The sequence below is a fragment of the Scomber scombrus genome, chromosome 1 (assembly GCF_963691925.1).
Source record: "Scomber scombrus chromosome 1, fScoSco1.1, whole genome shotgun sequence".
Classification (NCBI taxonomy): Eukaryota; Metazoa; Chordata; class Actinopteri; order Scombriformes; family Scombridae; genus Scomber; species Scomber scombrus.
The window spans coordinates 18,312,596-18,338,881 of NC_084970.1; the positions used below are offsets into that span (position 1 = coordinate 18,312,596).

Here is a 26,286-nt window from a genome sequence, read left to right on the forward strand (position 1 = left end):
CATCTGCTGTAAATCACACACCAACAACAGGAAGGCAAGCTGTCAGCTGCAAGGACTGAGTAATACTGTAATGTAGATTTACTGATTGAGCTTTTTGCCAGTCAGTCAGATGGTGCTGGGCTTTCTGAAAAGTTTTTTTCTATTGTTTTTCTCTGTTCGGTACAAAGATTTCTGCAAAGAATCTGTTCATAACACATCTTCAGTGTACACACAGACACACGTCTCACAATGTCACATAAGTATAAAGTGTATTAGGCCACCATAAGTGTGAGAGATTAGAGGATTTGAGCATTGTCCGTATGGGGAGACACAGAGACCAAAGACTTATGGGAGTTTAAAGTCCTTTAGAGCAGTTTGCAGGGGCAGATAGACAATGTGTTGTTACACCAGCTTTGAAGTGTCATCTCAGAGAATGGAAGCTCAGACAATGAGAGACTGTAGACGAGAAAGGATTACAGAAAAGTGTGCGAGTGTGTGTGAGAGAGAGTGTTTGTCTCTATGGATTAGACCGCACACGGAAAGCAGCTTTGTCAGCTGGAGCCGTTATCTTAGTGTTGAAAAACACTTTTCTTTCGTGTTCGCGCAAAAGCACAGCAGACAATAACAGTCATTTCTCTCTTTCCCACATACTGATGTGCACATACAAACACCAAAACAGAAATACACACACAGTCCCCTCACACTCAAACCCGTAGATAAAAATATGTGCAAACACACATAAATATGGGCATATACTAAACTGCACACACACAGTTGTCAGTAGTACTAGCCAACAGCATGGGAAATAATCATGCACGGTGTTAAAAACAAATTGAAAATCAGTGGTGAGTGTTACCCCCTGAGCAAATACAAAAAAATGCAGAGCAAGGCAAACCAAATGAAAAAACCCCCCCAAAAAACAAAGAAAAGATGACAGTTAATACTCAAAGCAACAGAGCAACAATATGTGCGAGAAAGGAGATGGAAGGAGGTGCATATTTTTTGTGTGTGTGTGTGTGTGTGTGTGTGTGTGTGTGTGTGTGTGTGTGTGTGTGTGTGTGTGTGTGTGTGTGTGTGTGTGTGTGTGTGTGTGTTTATGAGCGAGGCCTGGGGGATGTAGGAAAGTCCCTGAGCAATTTCAGTGAAGGACCAATAACACAAAGTCACTCTGAGTGGAGCTCTGTCTAACTAACTACCTCATCTGCCTATCCACTGCACAAGACTGTATTCGGAGGCAACATTAAAAAAAGTAAACACACTCGATAAACTAACTGCTGAGTTGACAAATAATTCCAAACAACAGGCTCAATTTCCGTGTTTTGATCTGGAATTATATAACTAAAAATGATATTTGTTGTGAGCCTGCTCTGTAAGATGGTAAGAACTGCAAGTAGCCTGTAACTGAAATTGTAAAGGGGACATAAAATGCATATTTCCAGGTCTACATGATATTGGCACTTAATGCAGCCCCTCAGTTTAGTTTTAGCTTCTCTGTAAGGCTGCCCTCCTGAAGAACCTGATGAAGTCTGTTCTAATTGGCTCCTCAGCACTTAGCCCCGGAGGCTTCGTAAATTAATATCAATAGTGAGATTTCACTTTTTTCTCATTCTTCTCTATTCTTTGAAATGGATACTTCTCAAATACACGCCTGCATGTTCGAGCCCGAATCTAATCTGAAATATGTGAGTGGAAACATGAACAACCTTAGCAACCAAGAGGCACGTGTGAACAATCTGATGTCATCATGAGGAGGAAGTAAAGGTAACATTGCAAACGAGCGTTCAGAACTAGCCGAAGCCCTGGCTTTGGACATGCTGGGAACATTTTACATAGGTTACGACATTATAACAGTCTTCAGTCATTAAAAAAACCTGAGCGTAGAATATGTAGAGTGAGTGAGTGATAACAAAAGTACAAGCTTGTGTTCAGGGCTTGAGGGGTCACTGAGTGGTTTGATGACTATGATAGTGACGTGAATCATGTAGAATGCCATGATATTCACAGTCACCAGCAGAACTCAACCGAGCTGAACGCAGAGGCAGATTTGGTGTTAGAGTGCTCTCAACCACTTTCATTATCAAACACCAAGTGAGGAAATATCTTTATGTTTTTTTCCTGTTACACATTTATATGTTATGGCCATTTTGGGATAAATCATGCAAGAAAGGTTAAATGTATTGCCTCTGAAAATCAGAACCTCCTCACCTTTGGAGGGATCCAGCTTAAGCAAATGATATAACTCAGTCTGAGTTAAGAGAGCTGAGATTTAGTTTTTGTATAAGTGTCTTTGATCATTACTCAAATGGGACCACGCAGGACAAATCTGAAATGATCTGAATGTGTGTAAGTGTGCTACTATCTGTATATATGTGGAAATATATATTTTTGAGAGTGGGAGAGTAGTGTGCTCTCAACTGTTGACGAGTAACAGGTAATGTTGTAAGCAAAGGCAGGATGACTGACAGCTGTGTGGCAGAAATCGACAGAGAGCAGAGACTACGAGAGACAGCACGGATGAAGAATCCACTTTAGCCTGTTTCTTTGGCTGCTTGTGACACACAGACAAGCAATAAGGTGTGTGAGCTGCCATGTGTAGCTTTCTGACAGTACCTGTCATAGTAGTCCTCGTGGTAGCTGTCATAGTCCAGTTCGAACTCGGTTCTGCAGGAAAGGTGGGGAAGGAGACAGAGACAGAATAGCTGGTTAGTAAAGTATTTGAAAAAATGACATGATGCACTTTTACTAAGGTTATCACATGTTTCACTTTAAACCTGCTTAAGTTGCTGGTGTGTAAGTGTGTGTGTGTGCACTGCTACAGAATTTAAAGACACAATCGCTTCATCTGGAAAGAATACATTGGATTTGTTCTGCTGCAGCATCCAAGCCGGAAAAATCCATAGAAATCGTCTTGTTCTCTAACTGTTAGTGTATGTGTGAGCACAAGCTGTGAAGCATGAATGTGAGTATGAGAAAATCAAAGGCAGGTGAGTGATGTGACAGCAGTGAACTTATGTGGGCTGGTAGCTAGTGTGTGCCTGCAGAGCAGACCAGAGGAAGTGGAGGATAGAAAAGTGACACTAAGCCAGAGTGAGATCACATTCTGGTGTGTCAGACCTTAGCATTCCCCCCTAATCCCTGCACAGTCGCTAATAATCCCTCCATGTCACCCACCCTCCCCCTGTGTCTCTTTGTCTCTCGCTGACTCATTCTCTCCATCACTCTTTTTACTGTATCTGTCATGCTTTCTTTTTGTTTATACTGACCTCAATCCCTCCATTTCTCTCTTACTCTATCAATTCATTCTTTTTTTTTTTAAATTACAGCTTTACTTGGGAAACAAGGATTTATTTGCATTGTAAAAGACAGCAAATATTGTTGTAAAAAATAAAACTCCTCCTACATCATGACATTATCAGTGCATATTTTTTCAGAGTATGAGTTAAGGCATCAATCCAGTTCAAGTTTTTTTGAAACATCTGAACTACCCTCAAATTTTCTTTTTTCATTCTTTACATAACTATTTCACTTTTCACCCATATAACTGAGTGTGAGACCATGAATATCTTTGAGAACAAACTCTCCAATTCATCACATCACACCCTTTGAGTGTGGCTAATACATAACAGGTACAAACACTTTTTAGCTTTTTTCTTTTATACAACCTAGTTAGTTTGAAGCATACTGAACCCATTTATCTGAAGAATATGGGAACAGAAGTGTGCAGGAGCTGTCCCCTCCCCTCTGACACCTTGAGATGTGCAAATCTTTGTCCTTACCTGTTTTAAAGAACCACTGTGTAATATTTAGGGCATCTATTGGCAAAATTAGTGACAGAAATGTAATATAATATTCATAAGCACAATGAGCACACATTTTAAAGCAACTTGTTACCACATATTCTTATCCAAGGAAACGCACAAAATATTGGTAAAAATGGTATTCTTCAGGATACTTCAATATATTTTAGGAAACTAACACACCCACAGTCCTTCCCATCTGCTTATCTGGTGCTCAGTGAGGCAGTGATTCTCCTGGCTGTAGTCATGCAGCTCATCTCAAAGAAGAGATGTGTTTTTGTATGTCAGGATAAAAAGCAAGGGAATAAACCCAATACTTCTCCACAGTCAGAATTACACAAGCTTTCATGTGTATACACAGACACAAACAAACATCACAAGATTGTAAGAAAGGAAAACATCTCAATCTGTGTGTGTGTGTGTGTGTGTCTGTGTGTGTGTCTGTGTGTGTGTGTGTGTGTGTGTGTGTGTGTGTGTGTGTGTGTGTGTGTGTGTGTGTGTGTGTGTGTGTGTGTGTGTGTGTGTGTGTGTGTGTGTGTGTGTGTGTGTGTGTTATGCGGATCTGAAGTGCAAACTTATTTTGGAGTGGACCTTGATCCCATCTCCTCCAGCATAACTCTCACTGACTCTCTTCTGTCTCGTACCAGCTGCTTTTCAGAGCTCAGGAGACAAGAAACCACAACATAATTTATAACAAGTGCTCATGTCTGAGCTGCACACTCATGCCAAAAAAGCAAAGCATCATTTGAATCCAAATTAAAGACTGTTGTCTATTGTCCTGTTTGAAATGAAGGAGGTCTACATGCTGTTTCAGCTGATTTTGTCAAACTAGTTGAAACATCTTGATTTTCCTGAACTCGAAGAAACAAAAGTAAGGAAATGAAGGAAACACCACAGGATTCAACTGTGTGAAGCTTTCTTCTCTCAAACATTCAGCCAGAAGTGAGATAGAAAATAATGGCTATTCACCAAAATCCTCATTGAGGGGGAATAAAGCTGCAGTTCACTCTCTGCTTGTGTCTTTTACGTTGGCTTTCAATGGTTTACAAAACGATTTTATTAGGGCCCGAGCGGCGACTGCAAGTCGCCTGGCGAAAGCCCTATTGAAATTGTAATGTTTATTATTAGGGCCCGAGCGGCGACTGCAAGTCGCCTGGCGAAAGCCCTATTGAAATTGTAATATTTATTATTAGGGCCCGAGCGGCGACTGCAAGTCGCCTGGCAAAAGCCCTATTGAAATTGTAATGTTTATTATTATTATTATTATTATTATTCCGACATTTCGTGCCCCAATTTCGCCCCTTTCCCAAATGCGAAAATGCTTATACTTTTGCACGGACGTCCGGCCTCATCCGAAATTCGATATTTTTGGGTGGTCGCACATGGTCGATGCAAAATGGCTGAAAAGCGCCCCCTACAAAGTCCAAAAATGCCCATAGGGAATTTTGCTAACTTTGTCCTATGCTCACAAAATCCAGTACACATATGTATTATACCCACATATGCAAAAAAGCCTCTTGACCTCATGACCTCAACCCAACAGAAAGTCGGCCATTTTGGTTTTGATTTTTCCTGCCTAAAATTAACTCCTCCCACAGCGTTCGCCCGATCAAGTTCAAATTAGGTACGCAACATCTCCAGACCTAGCTGAGCTTAAGTTGTGCTCTGCGCATCCGTAGGTCAAAGGGCGTGTCTGCCAGGGCTCAACTAACTTTGGCGTGCTCGCCATGTACATACGAGTGGTTCTCACGCCCACATACAGTTATTCATCCAATCAGCTTCAAACTTGCTGGACATGATGATGGCTCCGCCCTGAACGTCCCGATATATTAACTTCCCACGTAACTCATAGCGCCCCCCGGTGGTAACAGGAAGTTAATTAAGATTCATTAAAATTACATACTTTGCCCCATCAACTTCATTCAGAACCAGTTGGTGAAGCTACACTATGAAGACTGTGAAGCTACGAGTAATGGCGTCCGTGTGGCGACGCAGTGACCATCAATTCCTCGCCATGAAAATACGTTTGGCTTTTTGATGGCTTTATTGAACTCGTATCATCATGAAAATTGGTACACAGGTCCAGGGTGCCGACCTCAACGTCTCCATTCGCTCATAGGCGATCTCACTCGTGTCGCCCCCTAGTGGAAACAGGAAGTGCCATATTTTACATCATCATTGTGCGATTTCCACAAAACTTCACATGTGTAATCACTGTCCCACCCTGAACGCAACCGCTTGTGTTTTGTTACACTCTACTGCCCCCTGGACGGATGAACCATCAACCTCTCATAACTCCTTCATGCTTTGTCCAATTCACTCCAAACTTCACATGACTGATGAGTGGCCGCCCTGAACACACCAGACCACACCAGATCATATGTGTAACTACCTGTGACTGCCCCCTACTGGATGAACGAAACATTGCATTTTTGGCCTCCTTCCAGGTTTTTTCTCACTTTCTGCTTCACGCCACAGCCCCGCCATGCCTCAGGCCCCGCGGTGGCATGGGTGAGCGAGGGCCCGCCATCGCCGCTTGCGGCTTTAATTATTATTATTAGGGCCCGAGCGGCGACTGCAAGTCGCCTGGCGAAAGCCCTATTGAAATTGTAATGTTTATTATTATTATTATTATTAATCTTCCGACATTTCGTGCTCCAATTTCGCCCCTTTCCCAAATGCGAAAATGCTTATACTTTTGCACGGACGTCCGGCCTCATCCGAAATTCGATATTTTAGGGTGGTCGCACATGGTCGCAGAATGGCGGAATAGCGCCCCCTACAAAGTCCAAAAATGCCCATAGGGAATTTTGCTAACTTTGTCCTATGCTCACAAAATTCGGTACACATATGTATTATACCCACATATGCAAAAAAGCCTCTTGACCTCATGACCTCAACCCAACAGGAAGTCTGCCATTTTGGTTTTGATTTTTCCCTCCTAAAATTAACTCCTCCCACAGTGTTTGCCCGATCAAGTTCAAATTAGGTACGCAACATCTCCAGACCTAGCTGAGCTTAAGTTGTGCTCTGCACATCCGTAGGTCAAAGGGCGTGTCTGCCAGGGCTCAACTAACTTTGGCGTGCTCGCCATGTACATACGAGTGGCTCTCACGCCCACATACTTCATCCAATCAGCTTCAAACTTGCTGGACATGATGATGGCTCCGCCCTGAACGTCCCGATATATTAACTTCCCACGTAACTCATAGCGCCCCCCGGTGGTAACAGGAAGTGAACTTAAAATCATGAAAAATACATAGTTGACCCCATCAACTTCATTCCACTTCTAAAACATGCAGAACCAGTTGGTGAAGCTACATTATGAACACTGAAGCTACGAGTAATGGCGTCCCTGTGGGGGCGTGGCTACCATCAATTCCTTGCCATGAAAATACGTTTGGCTTTTTGATGGCTTTATTGAACACGTATCATCATGAAAATTGATACACATGTCCAGGGTGGAGACCTCTTCCATCTGATAGTGGTGTCGCTCATGTCGCCCCCTAGTGGAAACAGGAAGTGCCATTTTTTGCATCAACATTGTCCGATTTCCACGAAACTTCACATGTGTGATGAGGGACTGACCCTGAACACACCAGACCATATGTGTAACTACCTGTGACTGCCCCCTACTGGACGAACGAAACATTTCATTTTTGGCCTCCTTCCAGGTTTTTTCTCACTTTCTGCTTCACGCCACAGCCCCGCCATGCCTCAGGCCCCGCGGTGGCATGGGTGAGCGAGGGCCCGCCATCGCCGCTTGCGGCTTTAATTTCTATTGCTATCCATTTGACTGTATATACTTTTTTCTTTTTCTTTTTTTTCTTAATATTTCAGTTCTACCCTACTTTTATGACTTGCTTTCCCCCCTAATCTATTCATTGTTAGTGATTTATCTCACAGCACTTTCGCACTATTAATAATAAAATTATCATTATTATATACATGCGATTATTTTTGTCTTTTGGGTATATCATCGTTACTTAACACTGATTAATGATTCATTAGTGCTTAACAATGTCCTGCATTATATACTAACTAAATTATTTTAATGAATAATAAATAATGGGTAATTCATTACTCACGTGATGATAGTCGGGTCATTAAAATATGTCACCATGGTACAGTAATGATAAGACATCAACAGGTATTTTCATGTGATTTAGTGAAGATGAATTTGTGACAGGAAAGCACAGCCTATTTAGACGGTAAATACCTCCAAAGTGAGCAGCCAAGTGCCTGGGTCACTGTGTGTATGTGTGTGTGAGAGAGACACAGAGAGAGTGAGTGAGAAAAGGAGAGAGACAGATGGACACAGGGTCACTAAAGGCTAATTCATTTCTTTTCATAATTTCTCAAGTGCCAAAGCAATCCATTAGACATGGCGGGCTATAAATCATCTCTGCCTCAGCGTGTGAGTGTGTGGACCAGGTATTCCTCACATTGCAGGGGGGTAAATCTGTTTACACAATCATGTTGTGGGGGCCTGCCCCACTTATGGGGACAAAAGCATGTCCCCTTAAAGTAAATCATTAATTTTAGGGTTTAGGGTTATGTTAAGGTTACTGTTAAGTATGTAGTGGTTATGGTTAAGATAAGGATGAGCCTTCAGGAAATTAATTGAAGTCAATGTAATGTCCTCTGAAGTGATGGAAACACCATTGTGTGTGTGTGTGTGTGTGTGTGTGTGTGTGTGTGTGTGTGTGTGTGTGTGTGTGTGTGTGTGTGTGTGTGTGTGTATTAGGAAAGGACAAGTTGTTTTTTGTGAACATCACATACATTTCCATCAACATGCCAGAAATCAGTCTTACAGCAGCTGAATCTATGGAAGAACCTCAAAGTCGTATTTGTGTGTGTGTGTGTGTGTGTGTGTGTGTGTGTGTGAGGGAGAGAAAGAGAGAGTGAGATGAATTATTAGACATCCAGTACAATTGGCTTAGAGCCTTGACAGATGCAATTTAAATCTTACTGACAATTAATCAAAGTGACATTTTATGCAGGATTCTTGTTTTCCTGGGTATGGTGACATCTTTGGTGATAAATGATCACTGCTAATCTCTTTTGTCCTGCACTTCTTTACAATTCACAACATGCCATTTAGTTACAGTTTAAGGTGCAAATTAAAAACATACTTAGAGTTATTATTTATTATTATTAGGGACCGAGCCGAAAGGCAAGAGGGCGAGGACTCCAGAGGAGTCAATTAATGCAATGAGTCAATTATTGACTCATTGCAGGAGTAGTTCTTAATTTGGACCACATTTTGCTACCTTTAGCTGCTCAGTAATTTGCTCAACACACAAAAACACCACATACCACAACTTACCCAATTTTCATGAAGATATTCATTTGCATCAACAACAACAAAAATCAGCAGTTCAATGGCTAATTGAACAGAATCAAACCAGCACAGGATAAAAGGTTATCATCAGCATAAAGATGTAATTGCAAAACATGCTTGAAGGAGAAAGTATTTTTTATAGAAATGGTAACAGCACAGGGTCCAGAAAGATTCATGAATCAAACCATTTAAAGACAACAGACTTTTACATGATTGACTGTACCAAATGGGTTTGATAAATCCATCAATATGAAGCAAAATGTTTCTTGTTGTAGTATACCACGTGGTTGGTGTGTAGGGAAGCCTCCCAGTATGCATTGTCACAAGAAGTTATGAATACATACAGACTCATGTTGTGTGTTCCTGCATTGTTAATAGTGTTCCAAAATACACATCCATTGTTTCAACGCCTCACCTGTTGTGACACAATTAATCATATGAGCAATGGCAATCAGACTGCGGGTGATGTCGTGTCTACAATTGGTCTCATTCTCCCTGATCTGGTTACAAAGATAGCTTTGTTGCTGTGTTGAAGGTATGCCTGTTACTACCAGTAAAGCTGCTAATCAAGTTGTAATCTAACCTGTGAACCATAACTTGCCACATGAGTGTCTAAACACTGAAATCTTCTGCTCTATTTAATGTGCATGATTCTTTTCCACTACAAAATGTGCAATAAACCGGACAATTGCCATAAACAATGCAATTAAACAGTGAGACTCACAAATTCAAATCTTGCTGACTCCACTCTTCTTTCCCTTTTACTTCCCATGTTAATTCCTGTCTGAATTTTTCCACAGTAAAACTTGTGAACAAACTTGTTCAGTCACGCTTTTTCCAGTCAAGTTATAATTCTAGGATAAGACATTCTCTACTTTAAAGTGCTGAGAAATTAATCCACGCTACTGTGTCTCCATGCCTATAATACTGTAATTCTTTATATACTTGTCTCAGCCATGGAGCTGCAGCTTCAGCTGGCTCAAAACACTGCAGCTCATCTCAACAAAGACAAAGTGCAGGGAGCACATTACTCCAGCACTGGCCTCTCTCCTTTAGCTACCAGTAAAGTTAAGAATTAAATATAAAACTCTTGTAATTACCTTTCAAGTACAGGGCGAAGTCTCTGAGTACATTTCTGAGTTGTTTGGACTTGTGTCCAACTTTAGGGAGACTAGGAGCAATTCTTATATTCAATAGACATTTTAAAAAACTTCTCAAGACTAATGTATATCCCTTCACTTGTTTCATTCTTCTGTTATTCTTGAATCTAAATGTTTGTATTCACTGGTATCTGTTCCAATCCTGCATGTATGTCTTTGTGCTATACAGTTTAAATTCTGAAGCACTGTACATTTTTTATATGAAAAGTAAATTACTATAATTCAAATAAATGTTAAGCTTAAAGTGAAAATTAACCACCACACACTGAACTGACTTTACTTTGACTTTTGCCTGAAGCTTTCTTGGGTTTGCTCAGCCTGAGGAAGCTGCAGGCGAAATGCATTGTTCACGTGCATGGGGAGTACTCTGGGATAAATAAATCTTACTTACTTACTTAAAATGTGCAACTTAACTGCACCCTAAGCAAGCGGTTCATTATTTTTAATGCCAGTGTGCAAAAACTTTTTCCTTTCTTTATGCAAACAACAGACATAACTAAAAAGCAACAGGAAGTGCTAAGAGATGTTGATGGGTTTGAAATCAGGGCTAAGCAACAGATCATGAAACCAGACACTGCTGACATTTATAGGCCTTCCAAAGAACTCTGGGTTTCATTGCCCCTTAAAAGTCCCACCAGTGACTCCCACAGCTCTGTATTTTTGTGATGAAAAGACAAATGTCAAATGAGGTTTTTACATTGTGTAAGTCAAAGAGGAATGCAATGAGACACAATAAAAATCTAGTTGACAAAAGTCCAGGGACAGACTGCTAGACAGACTCAGTAATGTTCCAGACATGGTCAGTTCAGAGCAAAAATCTGGTGTCTTGTTACCCCAACGGTTAAAGAAGTCTAACACAGATGCAGATGCAAAATATTTTTGTATATAGTATCAAAAATCAACACTGAAAGACTCGACTGCGAATTATTTACTTATATTTTAAATGAGTATCGAAATCAATCCTCTTGACATTATTGAATTTCATGAAGACCATTTTGTTTTTTTTATTTGACTGCGGTTTATGCCTTACAAACAGAAACTGTATACATGAGCTATAAATTAGACCAACATTTGAACTGATGATGTCATACCATTTTCAGTGTTTGGTGTCAAATGTTGAAAAAATGCTTCAAATTTTGATTCATTGAAAATGTATCAGTGTCAATTAATGTTTTGATTTTTCAAACGAGTTTTGTTTGGATATAAACAGCTGTCAATGAGTACATACATAAGGTTTATACATACAGTAGCTTTGGTATATGATCATTACTTTAGATAGTGATTAAGGTGTTAACTGAACTAAGTTTAATCTGTTGAATAAACTTCAGTATGTTTTCATATACTGTGAAGTCAACATCAGTGTACAATGTCTATTTAATGTGCAAGTATTTTCTGGTTTGTCTTCAATGGGACTTGAAACTCCTGCAGCTACAAAACATACAGGGTAACATGGCCCCCTACCAAGAGTCATAGTGCAGTTTAAGGAAAACATAACAAAGCAGAATAATCAAGAGAGAACATATTGGAAAACAACCTACACCTACACAGAAAGGCTGATAACAGTGTGCAGTCAAGAAGAAATAAGATTACTGTGTGTAATGTACAGAGGGATTTTTTTCTTCTTACCCTGCCAAAAAAATGAAAAACTACATTTATGGACTGACAATTAGGGGAGGGAAAGAAAAGAAAGAGAGAGCACGGGATGTTAAGGGTGAGTATGATCAAGATGAGAGCAGAGAAGCTTTGATGGGGAAGGAGGGGAAGATGAAGGGAGCGCTGGCAGCTCGTTTCTCCCTCTCAGAGGGAGACTCTGAGCTAATCTACTCCCTCTATCCCTTTCATTTAATCACTGTCGCTGTTTTTCACTCTCTATTTCACTCACTTTCACAATTTCTTGTTCTGTCTTTCTTGTTTTTTCTAAAATGCAGTGATGCTTCATGTATACCTATCTTGCATTAAAAAAATGTGTGCACATGCAGTACGACATTTACAAAACAGCATTTTATTGCTAAATTATATTATATCCACTACATGTTATTGATATGCCACAGAAAAGTAAACATTTATTAAAACATGTATTAAAAGATCCACCTTTGAATGTAAATGATGGGGACCACCATGTATTTATCTATCCACCCACTCGACCAGCCACCTTCAAGTATGGAAATTTGTCACCTTTTTTTAGACATCATCATTCTCATGGTGGCTATTACATATGCTGTGGGAGTTTGATAGAAAGAACACTAAAAAATAATGCAGAGTGGTCCTGACAAAGCTTTGGTTTGTGTTGTGAGAAAGTTTTGAGTGAGAAATGACTGATCCTGTCAACAATTTATAGACGTCTCTTTTATAATGACAGTCTATGAAGAAGATGCTTTTTGGGCCACGGGATGATTTCACTGCAATACCACAAATCGCCACTATAGAAAATTGGCAGCAGGGCTGAATGACAGCACTGTGTTCAGCTCTCCATGCTTCAAAGCAGAACTTTCTAGCTGGAATGAACCAGAGAGACAGGGGCGGAGTTAAGTACAAATAAAAAAATACAGAAAACTGTTTTTGTTTATATACTATATTATTAAGTAATAATTAAAAACACTGAAAATAGAACAACAATTTCTAAAGCCATCCAATCTTAAATACTTGAGGGGTGTGTGCAGCACCATGTTTCTGACCCCAACCCTTACCCTTATTAACCAATAATAAAATCTAACTGTTGTGGGTATTACTAAATGGCACACTATGGCCCTCTGATTCCAGACTGTGTGATCAGAGTTTTGGCACCACGATATGAGTAAAACAAGTACACGCACATTCACACGTGTGAGGGAGAATTAACATCTGACAATGAGCATCTTTATTGTTTCCTGAGAACCCACTTAAACATGCAGTGATCACACACTCTGCTGATTTAATCAATGACGTGCAGGATTGTAGCCGATCAATAACACATCACCATGTAATCTGCTCCTTGACATCCATTACTGCTTGGCTCACTGGTCTGCATCATTTATATACTGTATACTGTATGTAGTGCAGGTGGTGATTTACAGCTACAGGCCAGAGCATGAAGAGGTACTAGAGTAATGGCAATTCGAAGAGCTCATAAATTTATATCCTACATGCATCAAGGTTAAATTATAGCCTGAGAGCAATTTATTCAGTCTGAGAAATAGGGGTACATAGATAAGGGTTATGTGTCAGATTGCTCTCATTCTTCCTCTCCTTAGTTTAAGTAGCCCTGAATGCCTGACAGCCCTTTAGATTTGATTGCAGCCACACTGTTGTAAAGAGGAGCAGAAGAGCACTGCATTGATAGAGAGGAGCTGGAGAGTGTTGCTGCATCAATAAGGCATTGAGCAGGAGCCAGGACTAGAGCTGGAGCATAACAGGCAGTACATATCAGACAACAGGCACGCATCAGGGAACAGGAGACAAAAAGTGTCCCAAAGGAGAAAGATGTTTTCCTCTTTGGCCCTCTGGTCAATTTGCCCATCAGCATGCATCCCTCCTGCTCCCCTGAAACTCATAGGTGTACTCATGAGCAGTAAACTCAGATTCAGATAGCAGGAAGAGGCAGTGTCATCTTGCCAAAGCACTCAGACATGCATGGATAGTGTGGAGCGGACAGGGAGTATGAAGAAAGATGAGTGGAGCGTTTGTAAAGAGGCAAGGATGACAAGGACATAGAGAGGAATGAGTCAAATTCTCCTACAGCTGTCAGGGTGTGGACATTCCTGAATGATACAATGGGCTGGTAGGATCAGCCTGGCAGGGACAATGAGGTGTGGTACGGCACAGTTCGGTTGCTGTTCAATTAGACATCTAGCCAAAGCATGCCAGGGTTGGAAATAATGAGTGCATCTCATGAATCAGCTGGTGTTTTTAGCAGCATTACCAGCCAGTGACAAGTGATGACAATAATGACAGTTTTATTACTTTAACGTAATGTGTAAAAAATGTGAAATTGACATAAGTAAGTCAAGAGACACCGCTTTTAAATGTTTTCCACAAGGGATAGAAGACACTGTCACAGTGTACAGTCTGTAACCATTAAACCTTAATGTCACCATTTGCAGCAGGGCTTTGATCACACAGCAACTGAAGAGGTTCAAAAGACTGCATAGTAGCTCAAAAACACCGAAAACATGAAAGAAACATTTCAGTGAGAGGAAACAAAGTGATGTTGGAGATACAGTAGGGAGAAGGAGAGGAGAGGAGACTGTCAGTAGCCCTGGACTGTCTAAACAAAAGATTAACATAATCTGCCTTTCAAATCAGACCGTGTTACAGGTGTTTGCGGTGATTAAAAACCTGAAAGCTTTTATAATAATTGCTTATTCAGTGAGCTTGCAGGACAGGGCATTGATGAATGAATAACAGTGTATGTACTTTGTTGTTAGTGTAAAAACACTGGCATATAATCCAGTTTGATCAGCTGCTAGATTTGGCTGGCCTGTTTGACACAGAAATACAAAAAGCAGGGCTAAAAATAAAAAAAAGATCACAGAGCTAAAAACTCAACCTATGAAGTTAAATATGAATAAGGTATGCAGTGTAATTTATGTCTGTGTGTCTTTGTGTATGCTCCATCCATTTCTATGTGAGAGTGCATGTAAAGTATGTGGGTAGGTATGTCTGCAGACCATAAATATGTGCACATGTAGATAAGTGTGGGTTTAGCTCAGTGTGTATGTGTTGCAGCAACATGCTCCCCTCAGTGGCACTGACAATGTGGCATAATCTCCTGGAGGCAGAGTGTTTGGAGTGGGATAAGTCCAATTCTTCTGCATGACTTGAGGCCATCTGCAAACAAGTCAACACATAACAAAACAAGCAAATGATCCAACTTTTTAACTTTGAAAGGGTTTTGAATTAAAGCTTGTTCCCACAATACATTTCCATATGAAAGAGTGAGAGGTAGTAGAAATGAGTGCTGGTTAATGCGTTGTCTGCCTGTTAGTGATGCAGTGCATGTACTTCTTCCTATATGTATATGTGTCACTTCTATCCAGGAGGGCTGGGAGTACTTGCTGGGAGCAGTAATTGGAAATGTTCAGGGGTCCAGGATACTTAGTGCTAATTAGCTGCATTACACAGGAGTAAGGTGACAAGTGACATCCAGGGCACTCTCAGAGACTCCTCCCCTTACCCACAAAGAGGGTGAGGAGCACAGATATACTCATCCGAACCGACTTAGAGCGCAAAGTTAAAAGGTTACTGCCTGGAGTAATTAATCCTTACCGCCTTTTCAACTTTGTCAAGCCCCTGCATCGTTTAACATCCTGAACTATGCTGTTGTCCTGAAATTATTGAAGAATTAAAAGCTAAAAGTCATTTTAGCTCAACTGCATGAAGGGCAAAAGCAGCATGGTGACACTGAGCTAAAATTAACTTCTTTGCAGGCTAACCAAAAGGAAAGGAAAAAAGACAAGACACTGTAACAGAAATACCAAAGCTCTGAGTGTGTGTGTGTGAGTATCTGTGTGGGGTTAGACATTGTCATCCAGGCATGGAGAAAACAAATCCAGGTCTCATCTTGGACAGAAAGAGAGGGTCTGAACATTTAGGGGATATGTAGGGAAATAGTAAGCTGCCATTCAGAATGGCCATTATGAGTGCCATCTGTGGTTTTAACTGTGATTGACGAGACTGACATTTGCTGAGTCAACCTCAGACTGCAGTCTGTTATCCTCACTGGACCAGAGTTTAACCTCAGCTAACATTAGCCCTGCTTAGTCAACAGCCTCCCTGTTTATGCTGTAATTTTGTTAATGGGTTGAGAGAGGCATAAAAATCAAAAGAAAAACGTAAGAGATGTGTTAAAACAGGAAAAGACAAGTGTACTACTATATGATGCTGTGGTTGTACAGAGAGAAAAACATCAGAGTGGACTGGTACCACACAAAAACAGCCATTAGAAGAATTTTCAAGAGATCCAGGAGTGATGCTGCAGAGATTGTGACAAAAAAGGGAAAAGGCTCAAACCGTCAAAGCTAAATGGCCAAATACATTGTGTTGACATTTTTAGAAAATGTATATAGATAGAAAATGCAAATTATTACCCTCACACATAAGGAATATGATAATATGTATATTAAATGTGTGTGCACCTCTATTTTAGTTTATGACTTAGAATGAAGACATTTTTATCAAATCTGTTAATTCTTTAAGCTACAGCTGGGTGATTTAACAATATATACATTTAAATAACATACATTTGTCTACTGTCAGAGATGTTTCAATAACAAAGTATATTTCCTTTTAATCTTTGGGCATATAAGGCCTGTGTGGGCAATGTTGCAAATCGATGAGCAGGACTGATTGATGGCCGTATTGGATAATAATACAATTTCTGCACCAGTGTGATGAAGTACTTTTATTCTATTCAATTTGCTTTATTACCCAGAAACAGAAAGTTCTGTCTGGTTATTTTATCTAGTAACAATTTCTCAATTTATATTCATTGTGACATAAATACTGTGACAGATATACTATAATCAAGAGGATTTTATGTGAATCATCCTGAATCACCAAGTTTAAAATGTTTGTGTTATGGTTAAATGTAGATTTATGATAAGATAAAGGTTTACATAGGTATGTAGTAATAACGGTTAGGGTTAGGTGTGCCCTTTTTAATAGCAGGCATTTTGACTTGTCATGCACAGGTGTTATGATGTTACATTCAAGTGTCTCAGGGCTCTGACACCGAAGCAACTAAATTGAATTCATCCATTATTAATTTGAATTATTCACACCTGTGCTCTGCCTAGTGTGACTTGTCAAAATGTCTCCTGTGAAAAAGACATGTTTGAATTCAATCAACATTATGTCTTCATAATGATGTAAACACAAGGATGCGAGCATGTTTGTGAGTATCTGAATGGCATTCATCAGTAAGTACCACAGGTTAGAGGGAAATAATAAATGGATTGTAAAACTGCAAGGAGGTGGTTGTTAAATGTGTGTATGTGTATGTGTATGTGTGTTTGTGTGTGTGTGTGTGTGCATAGGTGTGTCACTCATGGAGGCCAAAGGTCATAAAGATTTTGCTGAAGGATTAATTAGCTTAAGTTGGTCCTGGGCAGGAAGCAGGCCGAGCAACATCAGGTTGTCCATTTAATGATCAGTTTGTAAAATCAGCATCTATCTTTGTATCGTTGCAGCTGAGTTTGCTGTTTCCTCTCCTATGGGATTTTGTACATGAGATGTTTTTTGCAATGCACTCTGGTAGAATATACTTGGCATGCAGTCACATCACTTTAATTACTGCCTTTGGAATAATTTCAATCTGTGCTTATGTAACTTTATAATGAGTGACTACCATTATTTAGTGTGTGCATACGTGTGTGTTTTTGATTATTTCTCTGCAGTGAGGATCACTGCGGTCGCTCATATTGTATTCCTTGGGACATGCAGACACTTGTACCCACACACTCACGCTTTTACGTACTCACACACTTGCCTTCACTCCCTCTATTCCCCCTGCTAACCCCCATTACCCCTCTGTGCTGACAGAGAGCTTTTCCAGTACAGGCCACAGAAAAGGCTCTCCTGCCGCCTCTCAAACGCTGACATGCTCAAACACACCCCTCCCCTTCTTCACTCTTTTCCTCTGCACTCCCCTAGACTCTTAGTGCCTGTTTTGCTCATCCCCCGATCCTATCTATGTGTCATTCTGCAGCTCTCTCTGTCATAAAAATGAACTTTAAGTTATTTTTCTGTGTGTTCTGGTCGCTGGTCGTGCTCTGTAAAGTTGCTGTCGGCTTTAATCTGGTGACCCAAGCAGTGATGGCAAGTGAGAAAATAAAGTCCACAACCCCTTAGAAAACATAAATGGGAACACTGGCCACTAGACAGTAACTAAGTCTACTAAGGTTACTAAATATCCTCAGTGGCGGCAAGCAGTGTTGTTTTTGACAAGCATCTTAGATTTAGTCTTAGTCTTAGTCTTTTGGACTAAAATGCTTATTAGTTTTAGTCACATTTTAGTCACTTCTATATGTGATAGTTTTAGTCCAGTTTTAGTCGACGAAAACTCAAAAGGGTTTTAGTCAAAAAAAGAAAAAGAAAAAATAAGTATAGTCTTTTAACAAATTAATTTAGGTCAATAAGTATTGGAGATTGCTGTTGGGCAGTGTCACACATAAGTTGTGAAAATAGCAGCAGATCTATACGTTCAACACATTGTAAGCTTGCAGATCTGCTATTTTCACAAATAATAAAAATAATAAAGGAATGATTTTAGACATAAGGTTTCCACCCAACGGCAAATTTCTGATCTAAGGATTGTGTATTAAAAATATATAAAAAATATCCTTGTGGCGAGCCTTAAGGTGCCGCTTAAGGTTGGTCGTATTTTTTCCGCCTACTTTGTGGCCACATTTGTCACCGTCTTCCTTCACAATACACTCTGTTTTATTATCTGCTGGGTTATATTTAAAATACACTCGTATGTCGTCTCTACGTTTGCGACCACCGAGCCCCTGTGTTGAAACTGCCGCCGCCATCATGGTCCATTGTCTGATGAGTAACAACAGTGTGACGTGTTGAGCACGTTGTGCGATGCACGCCAGGTGGTGGGCGTGACCAAACAAGGATAGACTGTAGGCAGCAGCATATATTTTTTAGGTTTTAATTGACACACACAATAAGGAGAAATGTCATGCATTTTAAACGTCTGACAGATCACCCACTAACATTTTCGTCCATTCTCGTCTCGTCAACGAAAACTCACACACGTCTCGTCATGTTTTCGTCATCAGAGAACTATGTTTATCTCGTCACCGTCTCGTTATCGTCATGAAAAAAAGTGGCGTCAACGAAATGATTTCGTCATCGTCATCGTTGACGAAAACAACACTGGCGGCAAGTTTATTTTTCATGAGGACTTAAGAAGCTCTAGCTTGTAGTGAAGTGCTAAATTCTTACACTCATGGATTTTTTCAAGTGGTTCCAGAGATGCTGTGCAGAGAAAGGCCCTTTCGAACAATTGTTTATATGGTTTATTTTTTATCGGACATGGAGCGGCACGGTGCTCTAGTAAGCTGACTGACTGTCTAAATGCAAGCCCGTATTGATTGCCCTTCCTCAGGCCTTTCACACAGCCTTGCTGAGGACACATTAAACGTGTTATAAGTCATTAAGAGCTCCAGGCCTCAAATCTCACCTGTCTAACTTAAAATATATTGACATATTGTGCTCTGACAAACTTTTTATTTTTTTGAGGCAGCCTCTAGGTGTGTACTGATGCCTGCAATGTGTATGTGTGTGAGAGAGAGAGCTTGTGTGTCATTTATGTGTCTATGTCTATGCGCGTGTATCCATTCTGTACTGTGCTGAACACTGGGGAGCATGTGTCAGCGTATGGTTGTGTCGGGTACACACAGAGACATTGAATCTGTGTGTGCTTGTGTGTATGTGTCTGTATGTGTGTGTGCAGAAGGAGTAGGCTCGTCCTCTTGCTGCCCTGGAGGCTCAGAGCCCATTTCCTGTTGTGCAGTGTGATAAGTTTCCCTGTCAGATCCTCCCAGCACCACTATATTTCTGATAAGCTCCACCGCTAGTTTTCCCGACCTCTGGCACAGAGATCAATTTGAGATTGATTCAGAATGCCCTGCTGGGCCGAGCTAGAAGATCAATTTGAGATGGATTGTTCACGCCAGGGGGCCAATGACACGCAGTGCAGTGCTCACTTGCTTTCCCTCCTTTGCTTTCTTCACCCCTCATTCTCCCTGACTGTTGTTATTTCTTTCTCTCATTGCATTTTTTCTCCCCCATCTACCCCTCTTTCTTTCAATTGTTTCACACTTTTCCTGTGTACTGTTACTTTTACTCCGTGTTACACCATGCGCTTTTTACCTCCCAGCATAGAGTAGGCAGTAGGGACAGAGATGCCTTCATTAGCTAAGGGACAAACCTCTGTAGAGTGATATACCTGCAGGACAGTGGATATAAGTCATATGGATTGGTAAGGCTACACAAACACCCCCCCCACACACAAACTGAAATAGCTAGATATGTGTATTTTCTTAGTTATTCTGTTATCATGGTAATTCTTACCAGCATGCCCTAAGCTACTGGTGTCACCACCACTGGCTCATGACCTTATCTCTACAGAGCATCATGTCTACAGCCACCATATCTCTCCTTCCTTCCAACATACTTCTTCATCTGTGCTGTTTCAAAGGCTCGGCAGTGGGCCTGGAACCAGCAGATGCTTTACCCTCCCTTCTACACACAGTGTGACCTTTTCTCCAGCAGTACATCCACCTCTGACTGCACTGACCTTTACCTACAGTACAGCCCCCGTCATCTCTCACAGGACCTGACTACAGACAGTACTACATCGCCTGTGCATTCATGCAGAGAGAAAGCCAGCAAAGGTCAGGGAGAAAAGCTGGACAGAGAAATGAAAATAGGTTACACTGTAAAATTGCTGCTGAAATGAAAGGAGAAAGTAGAGTGGGTCCGATGAGTACTGATTTTGCGGTTGGTGTGCTGTTTTTCTGCTGTTTGGTAAAAATGTCCACCATGTCCATGTGCTTGCCAGTGGTAGTGACTCACCATCAAGGATGGTGTGCAAGGATGCTTGGTTCAGTATGCTATGAATGAACTTGTGTGTATGAAGTCTCTTCTGAAAACGTCTAAAGGCAAATGTTTACAGCTGTTCTGAACAATCACACTCAAAGGCGGGGCAAAAGTCTGCCGTCACGCAGAAGGGTGAGTAATTAATCGTAAAAATAGGGATAAAAGAACACACTTTCACAGTCTTTCCTCAAGGGCACAAAGCAGATGACGTAAGTGTGTGAACGACAACAAAAAAAAGCTTTAGAAAATCATGTACTGCACTGATTGTCGGATGTACGGCAGTGAAAAGCAGCTCTCTTTTGTGGTTGGGAAAAGCAATTTGACTAAAGTCAAAAACCACAAAAAAAGGACAATGAAATTTCCACTAGTCATATTGGAAGCATTGCGCCTAAATTTGCAAAGAAAATTGGTTCACTATAAGACAGTGGTGAGATAAGTGTTGATGTGAAGTCCTGGGTTGAGAAGATGGGAATGCTGCCTTGCAATGTACACATGATAGGCAAGGAAGGTCGACCCTTCACGGATCATGTTTGGAAGCGCAAGTATTAAACACTAACATTATGCTTGTAAATTAGCTAGCATAAACTCAAAGTTTGCAAGACAGCCAGAAAGTTATGTCAAAATGTGTCTATTTGTGTTTTGTCCAGCCTTCCTATAAGTACTTATAAGAACCAAGATAGATCTATGGAGTTCATGTTTTTCAATGCTGAGGCCAAAAGAAAGAAAACTGAAAGAAGCTTTAGCCACCATTAAGTTCTTGTAATTATGAGTGAAAATTCAATAGTGATGGAAGAGGAGCAGGTGTATATCAGATGGGCAACAGCAGGTAATATGGAGGGGCATTTTGTGGGTATTCAGGCGGTGGACAAACCTGATGCTAGTCACATCACCAAGACCATATCTTGGATAATGGAGACCATGTCAGGGAGTGATGATGCGACAGGGCAGTGGCTACAGAACTGGTTGCATGTTGGATGGACGGTGCTACTGTGATAGGGGTAGGTGTAGTCAGCCAGTTGTGTGGAGACACATCACACAATATAGGTATACACTGCATGTCCCATTGGCTGGAGTTAGCCTACTCTGATGTGGTGTCCCATAACAACCTGACAAGGAAAGTTGATGACTTCCTGAGTGGCCTGTACTCTTTCTACAACAAGAGCTGCATGAACAGGTCAAACTTGAGGAGAAGCTTCGAGGAGATTGGAATTATCAATCATCTGATACCTGCAAGGATAAGAGGACTCATGTGAGTCCTTGACAACTTTTTGACAGGCCACAAGGGAATTGTGCACCAACTAGACCAGGTATAGTAGGCTAGTAGGTACCAAACAGTTGTGGTTATAGTATTTCCTATCCACAAATGTTGAAATTTGTCTGGACTTGAGAGTTTGGAATCTGACAGTACAGGAGGGTATTAGAATGAATGAATAAAGACTTAAACTTAATTAAACTAACAATTCCTTTATATTTTAAAATGTAATATTATGCTAAATACATTCTATGCATTTATGGTGTCAGGCACAACCACCCGAAGGCGTTGGGAATACACACAGACCTGAGGACCAATGATTCCTTGCCAAACAATCACACAATGCTGATCAAGGGCCCCATTTTAATGATCTATAGCGCACAGCGTGAATCACGTGGCGCAAGTGCCTTTGGGGCGTGTCCAAATCCACTTTTGCTATTTTAATACTGGGAAAATGGTAATTGTGCCAGGGTAAACAGTAATTGAGACAAAAAAGACCAATTGTCGTTAATTGACTTGATGACAATTAAGAACAATGACCAAAGATGGTGATAAACAACAAACGATAAAGAAAGTATGCATGCTGTATACATCCATGTATCTCAGTGTTTAAACCATGATTTTTCCTGTGTAAAGCTTTAAAATCAGTTAATGTTTCTATTTCTGATGGCAGGGTATTCCAAATCTAACCCTAACCTGAAAAGAGTAATGACTGAATGTTCATTTGCATTTTGCTGGTTTGCTGTCTCTGTTAACAGCTCCCCTCATTGTGGCTCCTTTGCTTCTACATTTTAAAATCATTTGACTGACTAGTTCTGGAGCAAGGCCATTCACACACTCAAAAATCTATTTTCATAAATGACAGATTTATACAATTATCAAAGCATAAATAATATAATTCATGAAAATAAGTATAACTTCTATAACTATTTCTGAATTTTGCAATGGTGCCATTTGTATTGGCTTTGATCCAATATTTTTAAAGTGTGTTTATATTATGAGTTTACAGGTTTCATTGCTGATTGGGTTACCTGGTCACAACAAGAGAGATGTGATAGAATCATAGCGTGCATATATAGCTGGCAACAGAAATGTTATTGATATAGTTCATTTCATTAAGTAAGATGCTTTATATTAGCATAAACACACACAGACACTGACAGACACACAGACAGGACAACAGTATTTCTGGATACAGCTAGAAGACTTTCTCCTGATGACCTGAGGGGCCTGATCAGGTTATAATCAGTGAGCAAGTCAGAAATGTACTAAGGAGCCAAACCATTTAGTGCTTCATAGACTATTAGCAGGAATTTAACGGTGATTCTGTATTGTACTACGAGCCAATGAAGTGATTTCACAGCGTAATATGTTTAAATTTGAATGAGGTGGAGATGTCAAATTTGAGTATCCAAAATAATGCCAAGGTTTCTGACTTGTTGGCTGCATTTCAGAGACAGTGATGCCAAGTGTAATACATTTCCTGTCTTTGACTGTTAGGACCAACTGTGAGTATCTCATTCTTGGCTGCATTAAGCTTTAAAAAAGTTTCTGGATATCCAGTTATTAATATAAATAGTATAGTTTACAAATTAACAGGACTGAGATCACCAGAGGTAAGTGAAATGTATGTCATCTGCATATGAATGGTTAGATACATTATGTTTCTTTATGACAATACCAAGTAGGAGCCTGTATAAAATAAAGAGCAATGGCTCAAGTACTGACCCTGTGGAACCCCAGAGAAAATCTTTGCTTCTGCAGATTTAAAATTACCAATTGAGACATAAAAGCTCCTGTCCTTTAACTAGAATAAAACGGGTTAAGAACAGGACCTGCTAGGAATGACTGAATCGTGAAGCCTTTTAATTAAAAATGTCATGATCAACAGAGTCAAAGGCAGCAGTGAGATCGAGCAAGACTAAAATGGAAGTTCTCTGTGAGTCACTGTTGATCTTAAGGTCACTGATTACTCTTATGAGAGCTGTTTTGGTGCTATGACTTGCTCTAAAACCTGACTGGGATGTATGTTATATCCAGTTGCTTGTGTACACATTTTTCAAGCCTATTGCTTTAAAAAGGGAGGTGCGTAATTACAGTATTATTGCAGTTGGATCTAGGTTGTTTTTCTTCTACACAGGTGAGATTAGCATGCTTGAGAGAAGCAGAAGAAATGCCATTCAGGTTCATTCATAAACATGAGATCTAAAAGGGTTTTACTTGTTTGTGTAAGTCTCGTTGGGCCTTTTGTCATTTGATGCAATTTAAATTTTCATATGATCATTTTGAGTTTTTGCTTATTGCCTTTGTCCAGCCAATTTAAGTTATCATCTCCAACTAATATAGTCTCACTGTGACAGTTTAGCAGTTTAAACAACTCATCTAAATCACAATAAAAAACACATTGAAAGAAGGAGGATTGTACAGAATTAAAATGTTAAAAATCATCTAAGGCAAGGGTATTCAATTAAAATTCACTGAGGTCCAATTTGTGAAAATGTCCTCAAGTGAAGGTCCAGAACATTATGTCTGTGTTATTTTTCAGTAGCTTGAAGTAGCATTGTAGTTACATCAGCATCTGTGTCTAGTGGGTAGACTGTAGACTGTCAAATAAATACAGTAGAATTCATTTATTAGTATTTACACTGAACTTGTGCAATTCAAATAAATAATAAAATAAGAATAAAAAAAGATGATATTTTCTTTTCTTATATCAAATAAAGATGGCATTTTAAAAATAAAGTGCATTACAGAAAGCTTTCGATTGTGATTCTTAAATAGAGTCCAGATTGGGACTGCAGTCCGCCTACTAGTGACCTAATAGGAAAATATTGAAGATATCCAGATTCAAGTACAGATTTCCACTGGTCTAATGTCCTTTCCTTGTTTTTGTTGGCTCAAGCAGTTTTCTTTGTAACAATGAGACCGTGAAGGTTGAACAGTTGATATTAAGATGTGCCTGCTACTTGAACTCTGGAAAGCAATGAAGTGGACTCTAATCTGAGGTGCCATTCATTGGCAATTTCTGAGGCTCGTAACTCTAAATAACTTGTCCTCTGCAGCAAAGGTGACTCTGGTCTTCTTTACGGGGCAGTCCTCATAGAGCTGCAATGATTAATCAATACGTAGTCAACTAAATTAATTTATTTTGGTAACTGATAAATCGTTTTGAGCCATTTGTGTTTGTAATAATAGGTTGACATGCATTTAGATGTTTCAAAAGAAAAGAAGCCTGTGTGAAAACCCTACTGCTATTCATCCACCAGTATGGACAGAATTACATGTCAAAGATTTTGATTTCTGACAAATTGCAATATCCTTTATAGACTATATATACATTTAAAATATCTACACATTCATAGATTTAATTAAATTTGCCAACATCTTGTCTATGTTTTTGACTTTGGTGTTTTTCTGAGATGGATTCTGACACAGTGTCTGAGACAGGATATGATGTCAAGGTTGGGATTGAAAAAGTGATCTGTATGAAATACTGTATATATTGTATTAATCCAATAACTGTAAAGGTATCACATTTTTTACAAAAAAGTTGCCACTGAGCTCATAATGTAATAACTTGCATAAAACGTAATAACTTGTTAAATTATGCACAAAAAGTTATTACATTTTGCACTCGCCATTTTGATTATACTACTGGAAGATTATTATATTAGCAGTTTTTATTACTTTTTTTTTTATTACATTATGCACAGTTATTACATTATGAGTCTCTACAGGCCCCAAAGTGTGTGACATGGCCGGAACAACATTGCTATTCAGAATGAGGACTCTCTCCACACTTCATTTAACTTCATTTTACCAAGGTGCAGACATAAGCAGAACTAAATGGCGAGAAATTCATCACAGTCAACTGCAGTATATATTCTAAAGCACTTTTACAACAACAAATGAACAACGCAAACCGAGGGCATTGCTGTGGTATGGTGATTTTTATTTTATTTTATGTATTTTGCTGCGTTTGCCTTTATCAGTTGATTTGCTGACTATACATCAAAAACCATCAAATATCACATGCTGCGATGACTTCCAGCCAAGTCATCAAATACAGGGAGACTATTTATATGTCCTGGAATTAATGTGGTGGGTTATTGTATCCCTCACAGAGTAACCATCATCAGCCAGGCCATGAGCTGACACAACACT

The 26,286-nt window shown here is 39.9% G+C and overlaps 1 protein-coding gene across 1 annotated transcript in view; it reads right to left on the minus strand.

Annotated features, from left to right (window-relative positions):
- Positions 1 to 26,286, minus strand: part of LOC133990010 (C-type lectin domain family 18 member A-like) — an 80,714-nt gene that overhangs the window by 8,897 nt on the left and 45,531 nt on the right. Inside the window, exon 13 of the mRNA XM_062428224.1 lies at positions 2,590 to 2,640. Coding sequence (XP_062284208.1) covers positions 2,590 to 2,640 — 51 coding nt within the window. The remainder of the gene's footprint in view (positions 1 to 2,589; positions 2,641 to 26,286) is intronic.